Source organism: Phascolarctos cinereus, unplaced genomic scaffold (genome assembly GCF_003287225.1).
Source record: "Phascolarctos cinereus isolate Bilbo 61053 unplaced genomic scaffold, phaCin_HiC Scaffold_726;HRSCAF=1367, whole genome shotgun sequence".
Classification (NCBI taxonomy): domain Eukaryota; kingdom Metazoa; phylum Chordata; class Mammalia; order Diprotodontia; family Phascolarctidae; genus Phascolarctos; species Phascolarctos cinereus.
This window is the reverse complement of record NW_027556098.1, coordinates 427,505,389-427,528,105: the sequence shown is the minus strand read 5'-3', so window position 1 is coordinate 427,528,105 and position 22,717 is coordinate 427,505,389. Positions and strand designations below refer to the sequence as shown.

The following is a 22,717-nucleotide window of genomic DNA, read 5'->3' as shown; positions in this document are numbered from 1 at the left end:
GCGGCTAGCGTGGCTTCTGGGCCCCGCAGTGCGCCTGCGCACCCAGCCGGGGGGCGCCCAACCGGGGCTGCGCGGCCCTCTCTGTTTTCAGGGCGCCTGCGCACCTCGCCGCGCCACTACGTTCCCTAGAAGCGTTTGGGCGGCAACAGTTTCTGGCTGCCTGGACCACGAAGCTTAGAGATCTGGCTCCAGCCTGCCTTTTCCTTTCTTTTTAAAGAGGGGAAACTGAGGCTGCAGGAGGGGCCGGGATGTAAGTCCTTCCTGGGTCTTGAAAGTCACCTCACCCCACCCCCTGAAGAGGGCCAGGTTTGCTGAGGTCACCCAGCACTGCGCTTGGAGATTCTCACGCCTTCTAGCCAGGCGGTGAGCACGTATTTATCACCTGCTGTATGCCAGGTGCTGCACTAATCCCAGGGAGGACTAGAGCCCTGGTCACCAAAGCTCCTGAACCATGTCTACTCGCTTCAGGGCCTGCCTCTGTTTCTCCATTTCTCTCTTAGGTGCCCTCGCCATTTGGGGGTGCTTAAAACAAGCACTCCTCCCTTTCCCTTCCCCTCCAGCCCAGGATCTCGCAGAGGACCAGCCACAGACCCGGGGGCTTTCCAAGCTGCTCACTCGCTCAGGCCTCCCCAAGTCTAAATTAGGGCACACCTGGGTTCCTATCCTGTCTCGGAAGACCTAGGTGCCAGGTCATCCCCCCTCCCAGGGAATGGAGGAGGCTGCATCTGCCGGCAGTGCTGGTTCCTCCGTCCGTTCTGCCTCTGCCTCCACCATCTCTGGTGGAAGAAAGTTGGTTCTTCCTACTTCTCACTGGAGAAAAGTGAGTCCTTCAGACATGGTTTCCATTGAACTGCCCTCATTTTAGATTTCTTCTGGTCCCTGTCATTCTACCCAAATTGCCCTCGCCACAGTGCCCAATGACGTCTCAGTGGTCTTTTCTCAGTCCTCAGTCTACTTCCAGTGTGTGCAGCCTGGAACATGGCTGATCACGCTGTTCTCTCCCCATCATTGGACCACCCCTCCCCGCCCTCTCCTGGCTCTCCTCCTCCCTCTCTGACTGCCCTTTTTCAATCTTCTTGGCTGTATCATCCTCCAGGCTATGCCCTCTAACCTTGGGTGTCCCTCGGGCTCCGTGCAGGCCCTCTCTTCTTCCTCCATACTATTTCACTTGGGGATCTCATCCTCTCCCATACATTGAACGACCATCTCTATGCTGAGGATTCTCAAATCTACTCATCCTGCTCCAATCTCTCTGCTGACCTCCAATCTTTCATCTCCAATGGCCTTTCAGACATCTCCACCTGCATGTCCAGTAGACATCTTAAACTCAACATGTTCTGAACCAAACTTATTATCTCTCCCCTAAACTCTCCGCACCTTCCCCCTTCCCTATAATGTAGAGGTCACCCTCATCCTCCTGGTCCCCCAGGCTCCCAGCCTAGGACTCATCCTGGATTCCTCCTCTCTTACTCCCTCCCCCTCCCCCATTTCCAATCTGTCTCCAAGGCCTGTCAATTTCCCCTTTGCAGCATCTCCCAATATGCCCTCTCCTCTCTTCTGACACTGCCCCTAATGCTGACCCTCATCGTCTCACCCCTGGACTTTGGCAATAGCTGCTGAGGAGTCTACCCACCCTAAGTCTCTCCTCACTCCACTCCAGCCTCCATTCAGCCATTAAAGTGGTTTTCCAAATCACTCTGGCTCTGGCTGATTGGGCAACAACAGGTCCCAGCCAAAGCCTCAGTTGGTCACTGTTTGGGTTTTAATGGCTCAGAATGAGTGTAAACAGCAATTCTTTCTGTTGTGGCCAGAAACCCTGAGGGTCTTCCCCTCTTTGTTTGTTTGTTTGTTTTTCTTTTTTAGTAGCAAACTAGGCTATCTGGCCTCATTTCTTATTTAGCCTTGAATCACTGAATGGGTGTTGCCTCAGACAAACTGAGAGCCGGAAAAGACCTTCCTTTTAAAAGGCCCAGGTCTCCCACTGCATCTGGGACCATCTCCAGTCACCCTGATCTGTCTTTTGCTGCTGAACTCAGCTGACCCTAGAGAAGAGAGTGAGGCTGGTGACTTTGAACTCCCCAGCCTCACTTCAATCCAGTTCACTTCCAAGTCAAGGCATCACCCTGCTGATGTCATCTATTCTTTTCTAGAAGGAAGGACAAACACCAAGAGAGTGATTTTCCTAAAGTGCAGGTCTGATCAAGTCATCTCCTACTCAGTCAACTCCAGTGGCTCCCTACTGCCTCCAGGATCAAATACAAAATGCTCTGTTTGGCATCAGAGCCCATTGTAACCCAGCCCCTTCCTACCTTTCCCGTCTTCTCCCCGCTTACACTGGCCAGTTCTCTTCAGACCAGGGATGGCCTCCTGGCTCTTCCATGAGCAGGACAGTGAATCTCTGGTCATGTTCTCTGGCCGTCCCCTGGGCCTGGAATGCTCTCTCTCCCCCACTCTGACCGCTGACCTCCCTGGCTCCCTTCGAGTTCCAACTCAAAGCCCGCCTTGTACAAGAAGGCTTCTTCAGCCCCAATTCATTCCAGCACCTTCCATCTCTTAGTGTGACTTCCTATTTGTCTTGTATAGAGCCTGCTTTCTGTAGATTTGTTTGCATGTTTGTTGTCTCCCCCATGAGATTGTAAACTCCTTAAGGGCAGGGATTATTTTTCTTTTTTTCATATTTATATTCCTCACACGATGCAGTGCTTGGCACCCAGTAGGCCTATGGCAAATGTCTGTTGATGACTGACATATGTGACTCTGAGCATGTCCCTGCCCCTCCCTAGTCTGTCCTGGTTTGAATCATCATGATAAATGCTCATTGACTGACTGACTTCGTTCAAACCCGTAACCTCTTATCATACCTCGTGTGAGATTCTGACTCCTTGGGTGATTCTGGACCAGAACCATTCCCACTCTGGTATCCACAGAGGGTGCTGCACTATGGCTCTATATTCTGTGGGTCAAGGAAGGCTACACCTTAAAATGTAGTCACCATGGACAGAAAAAAGAAAAAAACACCACCACCTAACTTGTCCTAATAATCATCATGGAAGCTGGCTCCCCAGAACAGAATTTTATTGAAAAGTTGTTATTTTTGAACATTTCTCTATGACTGGCTTGAAATGTGAAAACAGGTCATTAGTAACACTTCCCTCTGTTTCTGTTTGGAAAATTAGAAGGGATCAGAAAGTTGTGAGGGAAAAACTATCCAGAAAACAAAAAATGAACATCTTGGCCTTATATCTATCAGGTGATATTCTAACCACAATCATCAAATAAGTGAAGAGCATCATTTCTCCCCAAGTAAGTGAGAATCTGCTTGAACCAGCCCAGATACTGCTCTGGAGGGAGACCCCCAGCCCCTGCTGGCTCATCCTCTACTGGACCTAACCCCCAACACCCACCCCCCTCTGCCTTAGGTTCCCCTTCACCTCAAAGAAGCTGGCCTTCACCTCATCCACTTACTGGGAAGCCTAGGCCTCGGACTGATAGTGAAACCTTCCCCTAGGCCCCTTGCTTTCTCCTCCATACCCGCTGTTTGGGCAGAGATTTTCTGGCCGGAGAAGCTGGCATCTTACTCTGTGCAGGGGAATGAGCGTATACGAAGGTCCTAACCCCACAAGCATATGGTGACCCCAAATCCAGGCTGAGTGAAAGCCCCCGACTTGGGCTCTTGCCACCATTGCCTCTCTGTGACTGATTTTCTCTAGATTTCCAGCTCCAGTTCCCTGGGAAGGAGGTCTGGGGCCATCAGCTCTCCTTTTCTTTCTCAGCCAACAAGCACTTATAGGCACTGTGTTACATGTTTGGGATACAAGTATCAAAAATGAAACCATTTCTGCTGTTCAGCCTTTAGTGAGCCCTGCCTCTGAACTGAACCAAATGCACTGGACTTGGGGCCAGAGATCCTGGGCTTGAGACTGGGCTGTGCTGCTTATAAGTCCCATGATCCTGAGCAGGCCATTGCACCATCTTGAGCCTCAGTGGCCTCAACTGCAAACTGATGTCAGTCTGCTGAACAATGACAGAGGACCTGCCTTGTGGGGATGCTGGGAGAGAAGCCTTTTGGAGACCATAGATCACTCTAGAAGCGGGAGGGCCTGTTTTCCTCCTCCTCCCCATCTGTGTTGCCTTTCCAGGGGCACGCTTCAGTATAAAGCTTCAGAGGTCTGATGAGGGCTGCACTGTGTTGGAAGGCTTCTCTTCATGCATCACATTCATGGACTTTCTCTTTATTGTTGATTTCCTAATGTTTCAGAAGAGAGGAGAAGTTACTGAAGGCTTTCCCACATGTGCTACACCTATAAGGCTGCTCTCCAGTGTGAACTGTCTGGTGTCCAGTAGGGTGAATGATCTGAACAAAGGTTTTTTTCACATTCATTGCATTCAAAGGGTTGAATGCCAGCTGAATCCTTTTGTGTGAGTCCTTTTGTGTTTGACCAGAGTTGGAGAATCACTGAAAGTTTTCTCACAATCATCACACTTATATTGTTTGCTCTAGTGTGAATCCTTTGATGTTTTGTAAAGTGACCACTCTGGCTGAAGTCTTTCCCACATTCTTTGCATTCATAGGGTTTTTCTCCAGTGGGAATTCTCTGGTCTTAGATAAGGGATGAATCATCACAGAAGGCCTTTTACAATGATTGCATTCATAGGACTTCTCCCCAGTATGAATTCTGTGATGCTGAGTGAGGTGTGTACTCTGACTAAAGGTTTACCTACATTGCCTACATTCATAGGCCTCCCACCAGCATGAGTTCTCTGATGTCTTGTAAGATTGGCACTCTGGCTGAAGGATTTTCCACCTTCATTGAATTCAAAGGGTTTCTCTCCCATATGTACCGTCTGCTGCTTAATGAAAGATGAATGATCTATGAATACTTTCATGCATTCCCTGCATTCATAGGGCTTCTTTCTAGTGTGAATCCACTGGTGTTTAAGAAAGGATGAAGAGTGACCAAAGCCTTTTTTACACATTTCATTCATGGGTTTTTTCTCTCCAGTGTGAATCCTCTGTTGCTCAGTAAAGTATGTACTCCTGCTGAAGGCTATGCCACATTCATTACCTTCAAAGGGTTTGTCTCCAGTGTGAACCCTCTGGTGCTTAGTAAGGTGTGCATTTCAACAGAAGGCTTTCCCACATGTTTTGCATCTAAAGGATTTTTCATCAGCGTGAATTCTCTGACATCAGGTAAGGGAAGAAGGAATCACTTCTTTAGCACACATTGCACATACAAGGCTTTTTGCTCATGTAGATTCTTTTGTGTTGGTTATGGTTAGGTGTGCAATCTCTTCTTGTGTCCCTCCTTGCCTCTCATATATATCATGAGGCTCTGCTGGAGGGACTTGGTGCTGAGAAATAAGACCTGGCCTTAGACCTGAGTTTCTCCCAAATTCTCCATTCTCATGGCTTTGTTTCACAATGAGTAACCTCTTCCCAGGGATGTTGGCTCGCTTCGGATATCTCTTCTGGTTTTCCTCCTGCCTTTCTAATTGGAAATGGCATTCCCAAACTTCTCCTAATATGGAGTTACAGATCATCCTTTCTCAATCTTTGGAATGGTTTGTCTTCATAACTTTTCTGCTTTGGAGTATACTCCTTGAACTCAGTCTGAAAGATCACCAACATGACACATATCTTCTGATCTTAGCCACTTGCTGTGGCCCAGATGTGCTATCCCATCTCCCATCTGTGAGCCTTTGTATCGGCTGTCCTGTGCGCCTGCAATGCCTTCCCTGCTCACTCTCCCTCTTAGAGTCCTTAGATTCCCTCAAAGCTCAGCTCAAGTGCCACATGCTAGACACAGGAAGCCTCCCCCTGCCTGCCCATGAGTGGGTGCGGGCAAGGCCAGGGAAAACAGAACAGTTGGGACCCAGAGGTTACTTAGGGACAAAAAAAGATCAGAAGTGGATGAAGGCTTTTCAGCACCTCAGTGTGGTCATTCATTTACTGGGCCAGTAGGTGTCCCAGAACTGGGTCATTGGCAGCTCTGGCTGGCTGGTTTTCTAAGGATGGCTTTGCTTTTTAGCTAAGGATGACATAGGGCTTGAGTTTGACCTTTTAAAGGACAGAGCACAGGTGCTAGGAGAAAAGGGGGGACTTACTGGGGAAAGGGGGGTCACTGACATACATAGAAACTCCGACTTTTCCCATATGTTGGTGCATTTTGCTGAGAATGTTTTCCCAAAGAATAAAGAGCTTGGCTCCCTGGCCAGCCATGGTGGTCCATGCTTAGAAACCTTACCCCTAGAGAGGCTGAGGCTGGTGGATTGTCTGTGCTGTGGAGTTCCGAACTACAATAAGCTAAGCAGATCTGGTGTCCTTACTAAGGCCAGGGCCAATGTGAGAAGGCCCTAGGTTGGGAGAGAGAAACCAAGGTGCCTAAGGAGGGGTGAACTGGCCCAGTTGGTCAGTCAATAAACATTTATTAAACACCAGTTAGGGATCAGATGCTGGAAATTTTGGTTTCTTTCCTGTCCAACTCTTTGTGACCCCATATACAAATAAAAACAAAGACAGTCATTGCCCTCCAGGAGCTTACAATCTTATTGGGGAAGACAAGACACAAAAGGAAGCTGAAAGGGGGATGGGGTGGGGAGAAGATACCAGACTTTGGGGTAGGGTGAAGTCAGTCAGAGAAGTCCAAAGTGGTATAGCCAGAGGAGAAATGAGATGTGTGAGCTGATGAGATCTTACAGGATCAGAAGAGGGACTGGGCTCATGAAATGGCCCCTACAATTCCAGACTGAGCAAGACAGAAGAGGAAGAAAGCAAGAAGGAAAAGAAGGAAGGAAGGAAAGAAAGAACAAAAGGAAGGAAGGAATGAAAGAGAAAGAAAGGAAAGAAAGAAGGAAGAAGGAAAGAAAGGAGAAAGAAGGAAAGGAATAAAGGAAGGAAGAAACGAAGGAAGGAAGAAAACTGAATCCCATAGCAAGATATTCAGCACAAAGCAGGTACTTTTGAAATGTCTGACAGGTTAAAAATCTTGGGCAGAGCTTTGGTCACAAGGGTCCTATGAGGGAGGAGTTGCAGGGGCATGACTCCTATTCCCACAAGAGAATTTATTCTGATCTCATTTTAAGTGAAACTATTATTATTATTATTATTTATACTATATCAGGAAACTTGTTAGCTGCATGGTTTTAAGCCAAATTAGCCCAGTTATATGATTTCTAATGTGTATAAAGATAATGCCTAATATTAATTTGATAATTTACTGTATTAGAAATGTGAATTCTTTCATTCTTTTGGGTTATGGATTTAACTCTTAAAAGATTGATGTAAATTAATAACAATAAGAGTAAGAATAATCAGTAGTCGATTAGAAACTGGGTTAGGGTGTCATTATGTTAAGATTTCAGGATCTAGCCCCATGCTTAGGTAAAAGTACAGTTAAGAACTAGAAATTGCAAAGGAAAAGATGTTTAGAAATCTGTCTGTAATCCAGCTTTAGTTTAAGAGTAAGGTCAGATAATCATCTGGTTAATCATGTCCACCCACCTTTCAGGATAAATACGTAGGAAGGCCTTATTAAATCTAACACTACATAAATATTGGCTATGCTAAAGATATTGGTTATTATGATTTGTGATTGTTATATAAAATCTTAAATAGTTCTGTGTACTGTTCAATTATTTAATTATTATTTAACTATTTAACTTCCTCTGTGAAAGCTCTTGCAAGTATCTGCCTGGGGAAACTGGCCACACCTGCCAGCATTAAATCAAATTCCTTGGGTCTCCCTGCCAAAAGGCCAATTTAGAATTCTGGGATATTTTAGCCCAGTATATTTAAAGCTGACCTGATGATAACAGGTGTGACTTCAAACTGTTTATAAAACTTCATATGTATTTCCTAGTATACGCAGCTTGAAATTCCTGGGAGGAAGGGGCTCTGGTGAGCTGGAAAACTTAGGGCAGCTCTTTGTTTGAAAAGTCTCAAACAAAAGTAAAAGAGGCAGGCGATTGGGAAGCAGGAAAAGTTTATGCGGAGCAGGGAATCATCACCACCTGTCTAAACACAAAGGACCCCAGTTTACTGTTCTGTAAGGGGATGTAAGAGCACCTACCTCCCAGGGGCATTATGAGGATTACATGATTGTGAAGTGCTTGGCACGGGGCAAACGCTATATGAACGTCAGCTGTTTTGATTATCTCTTTAACTAGGTGGAATTGCTTCATATTTGGTAATTTGATATAGGTTTTTAGATGTGATCAATATACAATGTCAATGGTAAGGAGATGAATGATTTTCTGTGTAAGGTAATTTTGAAATTCATTCAACTGAACTGAGGCTACCTGATTTACCAATCAAGATTACCAATGGGTTTTGTTTCAAGTTACATTGTTTATAGTATCATTTTATTTCTAAATTTTCTTATATTACATAATCTGGTAAACAATCAGTGATTTGTCTTAAAATCCAGATGTTGTTAAATTAAAAATTGTACTGTTAAAAAAAAAAAAGAATGTATGGGTTAGGAAGCTGTTAAGTCATTCTACCTGCCCCGCTGGCCATGTGCTATAATATTCTGAAGCTCTGTAATGAAGAACTTAACTTCCAAGTTTTGCCTATGTTTAAGAGAAAGTTTTATCTAAAGCTGTTTTGGCTATCACTTATGAAAACTATGAGATTGGTAGCTAAGCTATTTGGAGTTACTGTTATAATGTTAACACCTCTCAAGTATTTACATAGGTATTTTAAAAAGGAAGATTGGTTATTGTACAAAGAAAAGACCTTGTAAAATCTCCTTTGTAAACTTATGAGGATTCTTGGAACCATCTAGTCAAATTCTTATCAACCCTGTGTAAGAGCTTGTGTTGTGGGATTCCTGCTGAGTAAATAGGAATCTTCACACAAAATGGGGGTGTAATCTTTAAGCCTGCTTAGGATATTGAGCAAGCTTCATCTAAGGATACATTTATAGAAGACTAATTTAATAGGGTACATTTTTTTGGGCTTAGAATAACTGAATCTCCTCCCCATTGTAAACACTTTTTGATGAGACAGGGGTGGTTAACTAGGAATTTTGTGGTAATCAGGAATTTATCTTTTTACAATACTTTAGGGATTTATTTGTTACTTAAAGACATTTTATACCAACTTAGTCTTGATGAATTCAAATTTTAAACATTTGTTTTTTGCTTTAAGGTTGAATAAGAGAGATATCTATAAGTTTAGAATTAAGCTTTTTAACATCAGGATAAATGTTAAGCTGTCTAAGAAAGGGAAATACTTTTAGGAAGGAATGTTTAAGTAAAAAAAACTTTTGTAAAAGACTCTTGTGTGATTTTTAGAGGGTCTGAAAATCTCTTAACTGTAAGCTAATTTATTGTAATAATTTTATGGTATTGATAATAATTGTATGCAGACCTATAGTGATTAGGGAGACTTTATAGTTTGAGGAGATAGCTTTTTGGGATCCTGAGTGTTATTTCTGAGTTCCATTCTTAGGTTTGTTGTGTCCTCGGACTGGCCTTAAAGAGAAATGTCAGCAGTCGAAGCAACACCTGAGATCTAAGGCTAGTGAATATCTATCTGTCCATACCTGTCCCTGATGGTACTCTTCTTAATTCATTGTCCCATACAAGAAATCTGTCCACCTGGTTCCATATGCGACAGAACTTATAGTGATATAGGCCTTGAGGACCAGTTTGGATGCTGTTATAACCATGTCCCTGCTCATATCTCTCATAGCAAATTTCTATTCTCAGGGTATAGACAAAGTATAGGGTTGCCATTGCAATACTGAGTCTATTAGTTATTAGATTAATACTAAAGCATCTGAATTACTGCAATAAGCTGTAAGTGGGAAAGATATTGTTGTCTTGACCTGAATTTATTGCTATGCCATGGCCTAAGCAAGAGTTAAATTAGTACTTGAACTTGTCATACATAAAGATTCACTTCCTGAAGTATCTAATTCTTTCAGAATAATATGAGTATAATTAGACAAGGGCAGAGAGGGTTGTGAAGCAAAGATGTAAATCTATTAAGTTGTGAGGTTAAAGTCAGGAACCTCTTGTTTTTGTTTTAAGGAATAGAATTTTATCACAGACAGTTATGTTAGTGAAGAGTAGTAACTCATGAGCTATCTTGTGTCACCTTAACGGGAAATCTGATTTTACTGTGTAGAAATGCATGCAAACTACTTCAGAGACACGTTAAGGATGTTCCCAAGTTTTAATAGGATTCTGAGAGCAGTAGTCTATGTTATGTCCATTTGAATGTGGTTAATAACTGAACATGTTTTACTATAGACAATGTTTCATATATCCATTCTCTGTATGCAATTTGGGATTATTATATTTACATAACCAAATCTTTTGTTGTTTGCTATTAACCATTTTAAGGCAAAATCAGTTAGGGGAAAAAAAATCTACTTAGCATGAGTTCTAGTTATATCAAGATGTGATTTTTCTGTGATGAATATCCTACTATTACCAATGTGAGAATATAATCAATACTTGTTATCTAGGATATGTGATCCTTGAGAGCTGAATCCACCTGAAGCTCTGATTATTGGAACTTGCTATTTAAGACCTCATGGGACTGCTAACTGATATTATTCTCAGTTTGACTCTAGGTATGATCATCAAGGAATACTACTGAGCCAATGAATTGATGATGCCAACAATCTTATGGGGTTTTACATCCATGAACTGCAGGTGGAGTTCTCATGGAAAAAAGGTCGGGGGGAATGACTTTTGGCATTGACTTAGGTAGGATTTCCCTGACTGTATTCTTCCAGTATGACATTTCCTCTTGAATGGAAAATATCCCACCTGCCTGACTTTAATACTGGCTCAATGGAACTGGTTATCTATGTAACTTTTGCCTGGAATTAACAACAAGATAAGGGGCCATTTTCCATTATGTTTCTATTCTTTTATGGCAAATTTCTATAATCATATCAGATCATCAGTATGAATACAATAGTAAATGTTTATCTCATAGGCTAATACTGAAGCACATCTGAGTTACTATAGTAAGACTCAGGTACAAGATTTGAGCTCTTTAGCCCAGAATGTTAGTCCTTTCTATATTCTAAACAACTAAGTATGAAGCCTTGACATCTGTTACTAGCTATATATTCCTGTGTAAGTTAGATTTCTTTAATTTCTCACAGTGGGATGGGGATAATTAGGCAAATGATGCAGACTTGTGAAACCAGGATACAATTCTGTTATTTAGTGATTACCATAACTGTCTCTGTTCTGTATTAAGGAAAGGAACACCAGTACAGTTAGCAGTCTTAGAAGAAGAACGGCCTGGGGCCTATCTTGTAAATGCCCTAAAAAGACATCCACTTTTGTTATGAGCTACTCATTGGAACGTAGCTAGAAGTTGACAATGTTTTATTATAAATAACTTACTTGATATACACTGTTTTAAAATTAATTACTCTGTATTTACATATCCCATCCCAGAACCTTTTGTTACAGCTGAAGTTAATCTGGCAACTTTTAAATGAATTTATTTTGGTAGTATAATCCATCTTCTTATAAAAAGTGTTCTGTTATTAATTCCTTAGTGGAATCTCATCCTCCTAATGGGGGAATGAATAATGCCAAGTGTAAATATTGGGTTCTAATTTTGTTTATATATGAGTTTCCTATATATATCACCATGGAAATTGGCCAACCTAAAAATGTAAATTCCCTGGTTTAAAAGGTTCCAAATTTGATTTTCTAATAATAAACATAAGGTTTGAGCTAACTCTCATTATCTGACCTGGTTATTGGCAAAGTCAATTTAAAATAATATTAAAACCAATTTTATTCGAAATTTTTAGTGGGGGAAGATAATTTGTACAAGTGACCTGAGCAGGAGAAGAACTGCTGAGACCACACCCAGACCACAGGATCACATCAGATGTTTCCAGAGGAACAGAATGAGACACATCTATGAACTGCACAATTCTATTGTTGTTTACTTTTCCCCTTTGTGCCTCTTATCTGTAAGCCCACTTCTATTGGTGTTACAACAAACCTTGCAACTTTGTAAGACAGTTTGGGTGCTTGAATTCTTTCCAGGTGGACTCTCCTGCACCCTGACATTTCCAAGTTCCCAGCAACTCCAACCCCATCAGCTCTAGAGTAGGTGAGGCTCGTGACTCTGCACAGCCCTCCTCACTGCAATCCAATTCACTTGCATGTCATGGCATCATCTTACTGATGTCATGGTCCTCTTGGAGAATGAAGGACAAACAACAATTCCTTGTATTCCCTTAGCACAGTGTCTAGCTGTCGGACTGTGCCTCAGGGTTCTCACTCAATTCATCAGGTGCCAAATTCTGTCATTTTAAATTCCACAACTGATCTCATCTCTCTCCCCTGGTGTCCCCTCACACGCCATCACTCCTCCCCTAGACTGCGCCAAGCCCCTGCCCCTGCCCTGCAGTTCCCCCTGGGATGGTCTTTCTAGCTTGCGTTTGAAGGTTCCTACCCCTTCCTCTCTCTTTCCACACCCTTCCAATCTCTTTCTGGCTCTGAGAGAACTCGCTTTCTTTTTTCAAGTCCAAGCACACCTGGTTGCATCAATTAAATTACGGGAAAAAGTCAAGTCGTTCCATAAGGAACGTATCTGGATAAAAGGGAGAAGGGGAAAAAGAGGGAAGCACATAGAGATGGAGAGACAGGGAGAAAAGAGGGAGGGGGAGAGGAGAGACAAAGAGAGGGGAGGGGGAGAGAGACATGAAGAGAGGAAGGAGATGGGGAGAGGAAGAGATAGGGAGAGACAGAGAGAGGAGAGAGAGAGGGAGGGAAGAAAAGGGCAAAGACAGAAACGGAGAGAGACATGGAAAGAAGCAGAGAGGGAGGGGTGATAGAGAGAGAAGGAGGGAAGGGAGAGAGTGAGAGGGAGACAGAGAAATGAAGAGAGGAGGCAGAGACACAGAGACGGGGAGTGACAGAGACAGCAGGATGAGAGGAAAGGAGGCGGGAGGGAGACGAGAGGGGGGGCTGTGAGGCGGGCCAGGGCCGGGGAAGGAGATGGAGGGAGGAGGGGGAGCGGCCGACGCTCTTCTGGGGGAAGGGGAGCCGGAGGACTGAGGACCCTGAGGCAGGGTCTAGGCGCCTCTGGGAGGAGGGGCCGCATAGCTCCCCCAAACCGAAGGGGACGGCCCTGGGTGGAGCCCGGGGATCATTGGTCCCTTCCTGGAAGCCGGGTAGGTGGGCGCCATGACCCCGACCGCTCCCTTCCTGTGATTGGGTGCCCGTAGAGCTGAGCGCAGCATCTGGCACATGGGTCCCACGGGTGCTCTGCCCGCTGGCGGGCGTCAGGCGCTGGGACGGGGCTGGGGAGGAGGAGGGAGGAGTCGCTCCCGCGGTTGTCATGGAGACAGAACGCTCGCCCTCCCCGGTGGAAAGCTGGAGCAGACGAGTCCGGTTTCACCGCCCTTGGTCATGAACATGCGCAGTAGGCACGCAGGGGGCGGGCCGAAGGAGCGGAAGGCAATCTCAGGGGGGATGCTGGGAAGTGTAGTCGAAGGTTGCTGGGACGCAGGCGCACTGTGTCACCCGAGGCTCGGAATGCGCGCGTAGTTCCGTCCACCATTGCAACCCTTCTCCGCCCTCTTGGCCTCGATGCTTCTGCCGGTGTCTGTTTTCCCGCGCCCCCAGGGAAACGCCTTCGCAGGCGGTATGTTCCTTCCACTGCGCCAGAGGCAGGGAAAGGGCGGAGCTAGTGACGTCACAAGGGCTGGTCTTCCGGACCACAAAGGAGCTGCGGGCCTGGTGATGTCATCTGTTACTGGGGTCTCTAGGCAGAGGCGGAGAGGAGGAGGGACGGAGGAAGGGCGGGGATAGTGACGTCACCTGTTGCTGGGGCCCCAGGAAGAAGAGGAGCTGGGTCTCCTGTGGTCTCCAATAGTTGGGCACACAGCAGGTGCCTAATATGTGCCTGTTGAGTCCTACGATGGTATAGAATGATGAGCTGGCCTCAAAGTCAGGGGAGGCCCATGTTTTTTGTGAGCCTCAGTCTTCTCATGTGGACAATGGAGACAGTCCTCAGTCAGTGGGCTCTTGGAAGCTCAGAGGACCCCTTCCACAGCCCCAGGAATTCGAGCCTCTCCTTTGGCTGCTGGCTGATCTTGGGCAGGGGTCCTCTTGAACCTCAGGCTCCTCTTCTGGCCCAGGAGACTGATCTGGGAGGGGTCGGTTCTGCAGTCAGTTGGGGTCTCTGGCTCCCATATATCCCCGGAGGGTCCCATGTCATGGATTCCTGTGGCTGAGCTGTGGAAGGGAGGCCTCGGCTCCCTCCTGCTGACGTCCCCCTCCTACCCACAGCAGCCACCCTTGAAGGGACGGTCAGCAAGGCCTCAGGCTGGGGCCCTGGAGGGTGACTTCCTGTGCGGACCCCTGAAGGCAGCAGGCCTGACCTCTGTCTACCTGAGGAAGCTCTGAGGCCAGAGGACCCAGTGGAGGACTTGGACCCTGAGACTGCAGGGGAGATTGGCTGGCCCTAGTGAACCCCCACTGAGGACAGCTTAGCCCTGCTGGCCTGGATGCTTGAGGAAGGAGGTAAGGAGGGGATTTGGAGTCAGGGGCCCTGGGTTTGATCTTTAAGGCATGTTCTTTCCTTTGCCTGAGCCTCAGTTTCTCCATCTATAAAATGAAGGGCTCTGAGCTATGACAAATTGTGGAGTGGAATGGAGAAGCAGGTTTTCAGCATTTATCGGGGGCCAAGTGTGGGGTGAAGGGCTGGAGATGTGTAGAGCAAGATCTTCCCTCCTGCTCTCCAGCATACCTAGGTTGGGGTGGGATGTTGGGGTTTCCACTAGAGACCAGAGAAGGGGAGGGAACAGCCTTCTGTGCTGCCCTCTTCAGTCATGGCTGCCCCTTCCCTTGGCGAGGGAACTGGAACCCTCCCTGCTCCCCAGAGTCACTTTTGGCTTCTCCCCTTCCTCACCACTCAGTGACCTCGCCTCCTCCGAGGTCCGTGCTGGTCACACCTACACTCAGTCAGAGGCCAGGGTCACATGGGATGTGCCCCTTCCTCCCTCCGGGAGCTCGGTACCAGCTCACAGACTTCACCCCCAGCTCCTGCCCTACTAACCAGGGACTTCCAAATAGACACTGACTCTCCTTCAGACACCCAAACCACTCAATTCCTCACCCTGCTCACCTCCACTCCCCTCAGCCACACACAAAGATGGCCACACCCTGGATCTTGGCATCCCCCACCAACGTAGCACCTCTGTGGTTACTCACCTCTGTGATCTAGAATTCTGGAATCCCCTTATCCAACCCCGATCTATTGTCTTGTCTCCTCTCCCTCTGGCTCCCCTACATAACCCTACCCTCCCTGACCCCTCAGCCTTCTCCCCTGCACCAGCCACCCCCTTTTCTTCTCCCCATCTGGACCCATTGGGAAACCAGATCAGTTTTACACTGTCCTCCTCTCGTGAATCCTTCAATCTCTTGTCGTATCCCCCCATGCCCCCCAAGCCTCAGCCTTGACTCACTCCCACCACTGACCTCCTTCACACATATACTCATGATGGTGAATGAAGGTGGAGAAAACCAGCTCTGACCCCTCCCCCCCCAACTGGGCCCTTACTGCTCCCTCCCTCATCATCGCCCTCTCCCAAACCTTCTCAAGCCTCCTCAAACCTCCCATAGCTTTTCCACCCCACCCCCCCAACTCTCACAGCTCAGACCCTGCCTCCTATTTTACAGAAAAAATCGAGGACATTCACTGTGAGCTCCTTCTCCTCCCCTCTTCCTCCCCTCCCATCATCCAGGTGCCTTCTGCCCCTCTCTTCCCATAATGAGGTGGGGCTGACCCCTGCCTGAGGCTGACCCCTCCACCTCCTCAAGTGAGCCCCTTCCATCCCGTCTCCTCCAACAGATTGTTCACTCTGTCACCCCCCTCTCTCATTTATCGATAATCTCTCCCTCTCTCAGCCTGCAAACATGCCCGTGTCTCTTCCATCCTGAAAAAACCCACTCTTGACCCTCCTGTCTCTACTAACTATCTTTCTGTGTCTCTTCCGCCCTCCTCAAATTACTGCAATGGTCTCTCCTCTCTCTTTCTAATCACTTACAGTCTGACTTCACCATTCCATCCAAACTGCTCTCTCCAAAGTGACCAGCGGTGTCTTAGTGGCCAAATCCAATGGCCTTTTCTTAGTCCTCAGTCTCCTGGGCATCTCTGTAGTGTTAGACACCAGTGATCACTCTCTCCTCCTGAATACTCTCTTCTCTCTAGGTTTTCAGAGCACCCACTCTCTCTTGGTTCTCCCCCTTCCTCTTGGAGCACTTCTGGGTCTTCTTTGCTGGATCTTCCTCCAGACCATGTCCTCTAACCATAGGTGTCCCTTTTCCCTTCTTTCTCCATACTACTTCACTTGATGACCTACCTCATTGGCTCCCATGGATTAAAATTACCATCTCTATGCTGATTCTCAGATTTACTTCTTCTGTCTCAAACTCCTTGCTGATCTAGAATCTTCAACTGCCTTTCAGACATCTCAAACTGGATGTCCAGTAGAGAACTTAAACTTAACATGTCCAAATTAGAACCCATTATCTCTCCCCCTAACTCCCCCCTTCTAACTGTACAGGGTACCCCAATCCAGTTCTTCAGGTTCTCAACCTAGGAGTCATCCTGGACTCTTCACTCTCTCACCCCCCAGATCCAATATGATGTCAAGGCCTGTCGATTTCACCTCTGCAGCATCTCTGGTTGATTTCACCTCTACACTGTCTCTGGTCCATTTCGCCTGGGCAGCATCTCTCCAATACTCCCCTTTCTCTCCTCTGACACTGCCCCCACCCAGGCACAGGCCCTTCATCACCTCATACCTGGGCTATTGCAATAGTTGCTGGGGGCACTACCTGCCTCTAGTCTCTCCCCACTCCAGTCCATCCTCCATTCAATGACCGGAGGGATTTTCTTAAAGTGAAAATGTGACCATGCCTCCTCTCTTTAACACCTCCCCCCCAAATAACCTTCAGTGGCTTCCTGTTGCCTCTGGGAGCAAATACAAAATGCTTCATGTCAGTCAATCCGTATACATTTATTAAGTGCCTTCTATGTGCCAGGCACTGCACTGGGGATACAAAAACAGGCAAAACAATTTTTCCTGACCATCTGCTCAGCCACCATGGCCTCAGGCATCACCATGTGGTAGGTCCCCCCGGCCAAAGATTCCTGGCTTTGAGACAGCTGGTAGTGCAGTGGATGGAGCACTAGGCCAGGAATCAGGAAGATCTGAGCTGTAATTCTGCCTAGCTAGCTGGGCAACCCTGGGCAAATCTCTGATTTTCTGTCTGCCTTAGTTTTCTCATCTGTAACATAGGGATAATAATGGTACCTACCTTGAAGGATGCTGTGAGGATAAGATAATACTTTCAGTCAGTCATTAAGTCAATAAATAGTTAAGCCCCTATTATGTGCCAGGCACTGTATAAAGCCGTGGGGATTTAAAAAGAGGGAGAAGACAGTCCCTGCCCCCAAAGAGCTCACATTCCAATAGGGAAGACAACAAGTAAAACAGGTATACCAGGCAAGCTCTATCCAGGATAAGAAGGAGATAATAGCAGAGGGAAGGCACTGGGCTTAAGAGGGGTGGGGGAGGCTTCCAACAGAAGGTAGGATCTCAGTTGGGACTTGGAGGAAGCAGGAAGTCAGTAGATACAGGAAAGTGGTGGAGAGCATTTCAGGCATGAGGGACGGCCAAAGGAAATTCCCGGAGTGAGAGGTGGAGCGTTTTGTTGGTGAAACAGCCAGGAGGGCCTCCACCCCCTTATAGGAAGAATCAGAGCTAGTGACTTCTGCTCATCTAAGCAAGGTGAGAGGGTGCATCCCCAGCCAATGAGGGGCCAAGGGCCCTTGACTCTACTTACCTCCTGGGAAGGGGGATGGGTTGGGGGGGGTCACTATCCAACCCCCATAAGAACAGGACAGTAAGGCTGGAGGCAGAGGAAGGGAACGGTTTTTTCCATGGCATCTGTGAGCTGCACCTTGACCTTGGGTTGGGGTCTGGGTAGCACTAGCCAGCCTGAGCCTGGGGAGGTGAAAGGACAGGATGGGAAGGGCGGGGGATGGGGAGAAGCCACCTAATGGCCCAAGGGGTAGAGGATCATGGGCTCTGGGGATCAGGGGACTCCCCTGGGTCTGGTGCCCTGACTCTCCTTCCTGCCTCCCACTCCCAACTGGGGCCTCGGTCTCAGAGTAATGGCTCCTACAACACCTGCTGGCTCTGTGATCTAGGGCTGTCATTTACTCATTCTGAGCCTTAGTTTCCTCAGCTGCAAAATGACTACTTTGTTGGCCCACACAGTGTTACCTACTGGCTGTGGAAATGAGTCTTTAGCCTCCTGATCATTCCTCTGTCGGTATTCAGTGACTCCAGGGTCTCTCCCTGCCCATCCTGGGACATCTTGTCCACATCTGTTCTGCTCCCTGCTCCCTCCTTGGAGTTATTGAGCTCAGGTCCTTGGAGGGGCTCCAGAGGGTTGGGGGGTGATGGGTGGGGCCAGGTGGGTCTGTGGCTGTTCTCCCTCATGGTCTCTTTGTCCTGCCCAGCTCTGTCCTCTGAGGGGATAGCCTGCACCCAGACTCCAGGCGAGGACTTAGGCATGGCCCCCATGGGATCCCCAGTGGACACTTCCAAGGTGAGCTTCCTTCCTGAAACATTGCCAGGTCTCAGGGCCCCCTCCTTGTGCCTGCAGTGGCCCTTGCTGTCCCTCCTGCTCCCTGGGGATACTGGGCTCCCCTGGAAGGTGATGGACACCTTGGGAGACAGGCCCTATGGCTCCCTGCTGTCCCCTCCTTGTCCATCCCCTGCTTCCTGAGTGGGGGCTGCCTCCAGGCTCCCTCAGCTGCTGCTCATCTGGGGCGGTTCACAGTAGCCAGGGTCGCTCCCTTCCCCCTCACCCCTTGCCAATGAGATGCTGGTGGGCCGTGTCTTTTTTTCTGACCCCTAGGCCAGTCTTCTTTGTATCCGGCCTGGTCTGGTCTTTGCCACAGCCGAGTCTCCCCTTCCCCAAGATGACAGTCAGCCCCTCAAGGCAGAGACTGTGGTGTGTCCTGCATCTGGACCCTACTCCCCTCCCCTGGAGACCCTTGGTAAAAGCCCTGGGTCCCCAGCCCACCGGGCCCTGTCCAGGTCCCCTGGGGTCCTCCATCCTTCTGTTCTGGGGCCAGCAGACGTGTGCTTCGTGTTTCAGGAGCCTGTGACTTTCAGGGACGTGGCGGTGGACTTCACTCCTGAGGAGTGGGGGCGACTTGGTCCCTCTCAGAGGCAGCTGTACCGGGAAGTGATGCTGGAGACCTACCGGAACCTGGTCTCCCTGGGTAAGGTGGCTTCCCCTACATCTCCCCCCCAACCCATAATTCGGTATCTGCCGGGAGGGAGGGGATAGAGAGAAGGAGGGAGACAGGGTTGGAGTCTCTGGGAACTGAAAGGTCAAAGCCGTAGGGGAGGTCAGTCAAGCCCCCTGGGCTCTTGATAGCCTTCATTGAATTCATTCCCTTCTCTGGGTCTTAGTTTCTTCATCCATAGAATGGGAAACTTGGATGAGGCTCAGGACCTGTGACTTGTAAGAGGGGTCTGTCCCCTCTTACAGCTGTCCTGGGGCCAGGCAGTGTCCAGCAAGGGGCTGTCCTGTGGAGGGGTCGGGCCTGAGCTCAGCTCGCTCTCCAGCATGCGTTGAGGATTCTCCCCTCTCTATATCACAGGGCTGCCTGTTTCCAAACCGGACATGATCTCTTGGCTGGAGCAAGGGGATGGCGACCTCCTCCAAGCACATCCCCACCATCCTCCAGGTCATTCCCTGTCCTTTGTCCCTGAGCTCATGGCCTCATTCTCCACCCGCTCACATTCTTGGGGACCTCGGTGTCTGTCCTGATGCCCTGGCAAACACCCTGGCCTCAGGCCTCAGGTGTTGCACTGTCTGTCAGAGGTGGTCACTAGTGGAGCTCAGCCTGTGATCTCTGCAGAGTTCAGCTCTAGGACCCAGGATTCTCTACTCTCTCCTCTATCTGTGGGTCCATCTCTCAATCTGCTGGCTCCTCCCAACCTCATGTTGGTCTTCAAGCCCCTGCCCTGCCCAGGCATGACCAGTGCCTGTGACCTTTCCCTGCCTGCTCTTTCTGCTGTCCCTGTGTCCTCCTTCCTCCTGGTGCCACCCCGCTCCTGCATGCTGTCCCCTTCTCCCCTGTGCCATGCACCCCTCCTTTCCTGTGCTACAGATCTAGTGAGGATGCCTCCTGAGTCTAGAGAGATCTCTCTCAGGTCTCCTCTGGCCCTGAGGCCATGGCTTCCCCGAATGCTGATGGGGACAGCTCTCCTGTTCAGGGCACATCTCTGGACATGAATTCTGAGGGCCTCTGCCACTCCCCTCCCTGGCCCAGCTTCTGGTTCTGCCCTCAATGGAGCCAGAAGAGCAAGCCTGGCCTTCCAGAGGTATCCCAATATATCATGTCCCCTCAGGGACTGAATGTGTGCAGTCCCTGAGGAGCTGGTCCTCAAAGGATTTTTATCACCAGAGGGTAGAGTTAAAAAGTCATCTTGTCCAACCCCTCATTTGGGCAGATTTGGGAATAGTCCAAGAAGGGAGATTGGGCACTCAATGCAGAGTGGGGATTCAAACCCAGGCCCCTGACTCCAAATCTGAGGTGTTTCCTCTGCCCTGCTACTTAGCACTTCAACATCAGTCAGTCAATCAGTATCACACATTGAGCTAAGTGCTGGAGATACAAAAAGAGGCCAAAGACAGTCCTTTCCCTCAGGGAGCTCACAGTCTAATGGCGGAGGCCACAAACAAGCTCTATCGAGGATAAATAGGAGATAATTGACAAAGGGAAGGCACTAGAATTAAGAAGGTTTAGGGAAAGAAGTAGGATTTTAGTTGAGACTTGAAGAAAGCCAGGAAGAAGAGCATTCCATGTATGGGAGACAACCAGAGAAAATGCCCAGAGCCAGGAGGTGGATCGAGGAGCATGTGCTGAGGAGCCATTGGAGTTTGGGAAAGGGAATGTTGGCCCTGAGCTTTAGGAAAATCATTTTAGTGGTTGACTGGAGGATGGATTGGAGTGGGGAGAGACTTGAGGCAGGCAGACTCCCCAGCAGCTATTGCATCAGGGCCAGGCGTGAAGTGACGAGATCTGCATCAGGGTGGGAGTGGTGTCAGAGAAGAGAATGGGACGTATAGGTGAAGGTGACCAGAGGTGCTGCAGAGGTGAAATGGACCAGAGATGCTGCTGAGATGAAACGGACCAGAGGTGCTGCAGAGGTGAAACGGACCAGAGGTGCTGCAGAGGTGAAATGGACCAGAGGTGCTGCAGAGATGATATTGAACAGAGATGCTTCAGAAGTGGTATAGTCAGGCCTTAGTAACATCCTGGTTGCCCCCCCCTTGAACCTCCTTTGGCTTGTCGACTTCCATCGTCTGACCAGGGCAAGGGATAGACATTGTCTCTTCCTTATTCCTTGTTCTTAATGTTGCTCAACTCCACATCCCATGATTCACTCATCTTGGGTCAGCCCGTCCTCTGAAAGCCTCTCATTTTCAGGCAGATGCTGCCTGGCCAGACCTCTCTTGCCTTGGACTGGGGATAGTGGTTTTTTGAACTCAAGTGTAAATCTTTTCATTTTCCCCTATTCAAATCTGTCTTACTCAGTTTAGTGCAGTGCTCAAGCCCAGTGTTTCTCAACCTTTTTGGTCTCAACAATTATTGAGGACTCTCAAAAGGTTTTGTTTGTGGGGCTTATATCTCTTGACATTTACCTTGATGGCAATTAAAATGGATAAATTTTAAGAACATTAATCTATTAAAAAATAAAAATAAACCCACTACACATTAGTGTAAATAACATTTAAAAATAACTATATGTCACCAAACAAAAGAAGATGAGTGAGAAAAATAGCATTATTTTATGTATTTTTGCAAAGCTTTTTAATAAGACAGTTGGATTTTCCTATCTGCTTCTGCATTCAATCTGTTGCAATATATTGTTTTGGTTAATATATGTGAAGAAAACCCTCCCTTAGACATACAGGAACAGGGAGGAGTATTTTAATAGGCAAATGACATCTTAGTATTAGTATGAAATTCTTTTTGACTCTAAGGATCCCCCTTTAGGGTCTTGGAGACCACTGTGTATATATGTACTGTGTACATACCAGTATCCTCGCCCATTAATATTCTCTTGGTTTCTGATTCTTCTATCCAGGAAGTTAGCTCTTCCTCCCTTCCAGTGTTATTTGCCTGTATGATGAGTATGCCAATTATGCCTTTATTCAAATCATTGCTAAGCATGCTTAATAGCCTACGGCCCAGCATAGATACCCAAGGTACTCCCTTGGAGACCTCCTGACACTGAATCAGTCACTTAGCCGCCACTTCCCAAGGTGCTCTTTTCCACAAGAGCAGCGTGAGAGATTTTATCAAATGCTTGGCTCTAATGGAAGTAAACCATAACTCCATCTTTCCTCTCATCTCTTAGTTTAGTGACCCTGTCCCAAAATGAAATGTGACAAGTTTGGCAGGATTGATCCTTTCCTCACCTGTTATAAATTTCCAAACATGTCAAGATTTGAGAACAGTGAGGAGGGTTGCATAAGAAACCATGAGTTTTTGTGACACATCTCTGTTAGGCTAACAAGGGAGTAAGAACATGTGTGTCCTGCCCTTTCTGCTCATTAAAAAGGTTTTATTGCTGCTTTTTTTCCTCCCCCCGGCGAAGCCCTTCTTTGTAACAAA

At 47.6% G+C, this 22,717-nt stretch overlaps 1 protein-coding gene and 1 long non-coding RNA gene across 3 annotated transcripts in view; both read left to right on the top strand.

Moving 5' to 3' along the window:
• Positions 1 to 89: 89 nt before the first annotated feature.
• On the top strand, positions 90 to 11,868 carry LOC110197882 (uncharacterized). Of its 2 annotated transcripts, none has more exons than XR_013482827.1 (4): positions 90 to 250; positions 6,746 to 6,954; positions 10,576 to 10,722; positions 11,796 to 11,868. It is a non-coding gene; the product is annotated as an uncharacterized LOC110197882 (long non-coding RNA). The 2 variants fall into 2 exon arrangements; XR_002321582.2 differs by having other exon boundaries at positions 90 to 363.
• A 2,021-nt stretch (positions 11,869 to 13,889) lies between these two features.
• Positions 13,890 to 22,717, top strand: part of LOC110197876 (uncharacterized) — a 43,141-nt gene continuing 34,313 nt past the window's right edge. The window contains exons 1-4 of the mRNA XM_078146459.1: positions 13,890 to 14,523; positions 18,536 to 18,624; positions 19,180 to 19,306; positions 19,691 to 19,777. Of these exons, the coding sequence (XP_078002585.1) occupies positions 14,508 to 14,523; positions 18,536 to 18,624; positions 19,180 to 19,306; positions 19,691 to 19,777 (319 nt within the window). The 5' untranslated portion in view covers positions 13,890 to 14,507. The remainder of the gene's footprint in view (positions 14,524 to 18,535; positions 18,625 to 19,179; positions 19,307 to 19,690; positions 19,778 to 22,717) is intronic.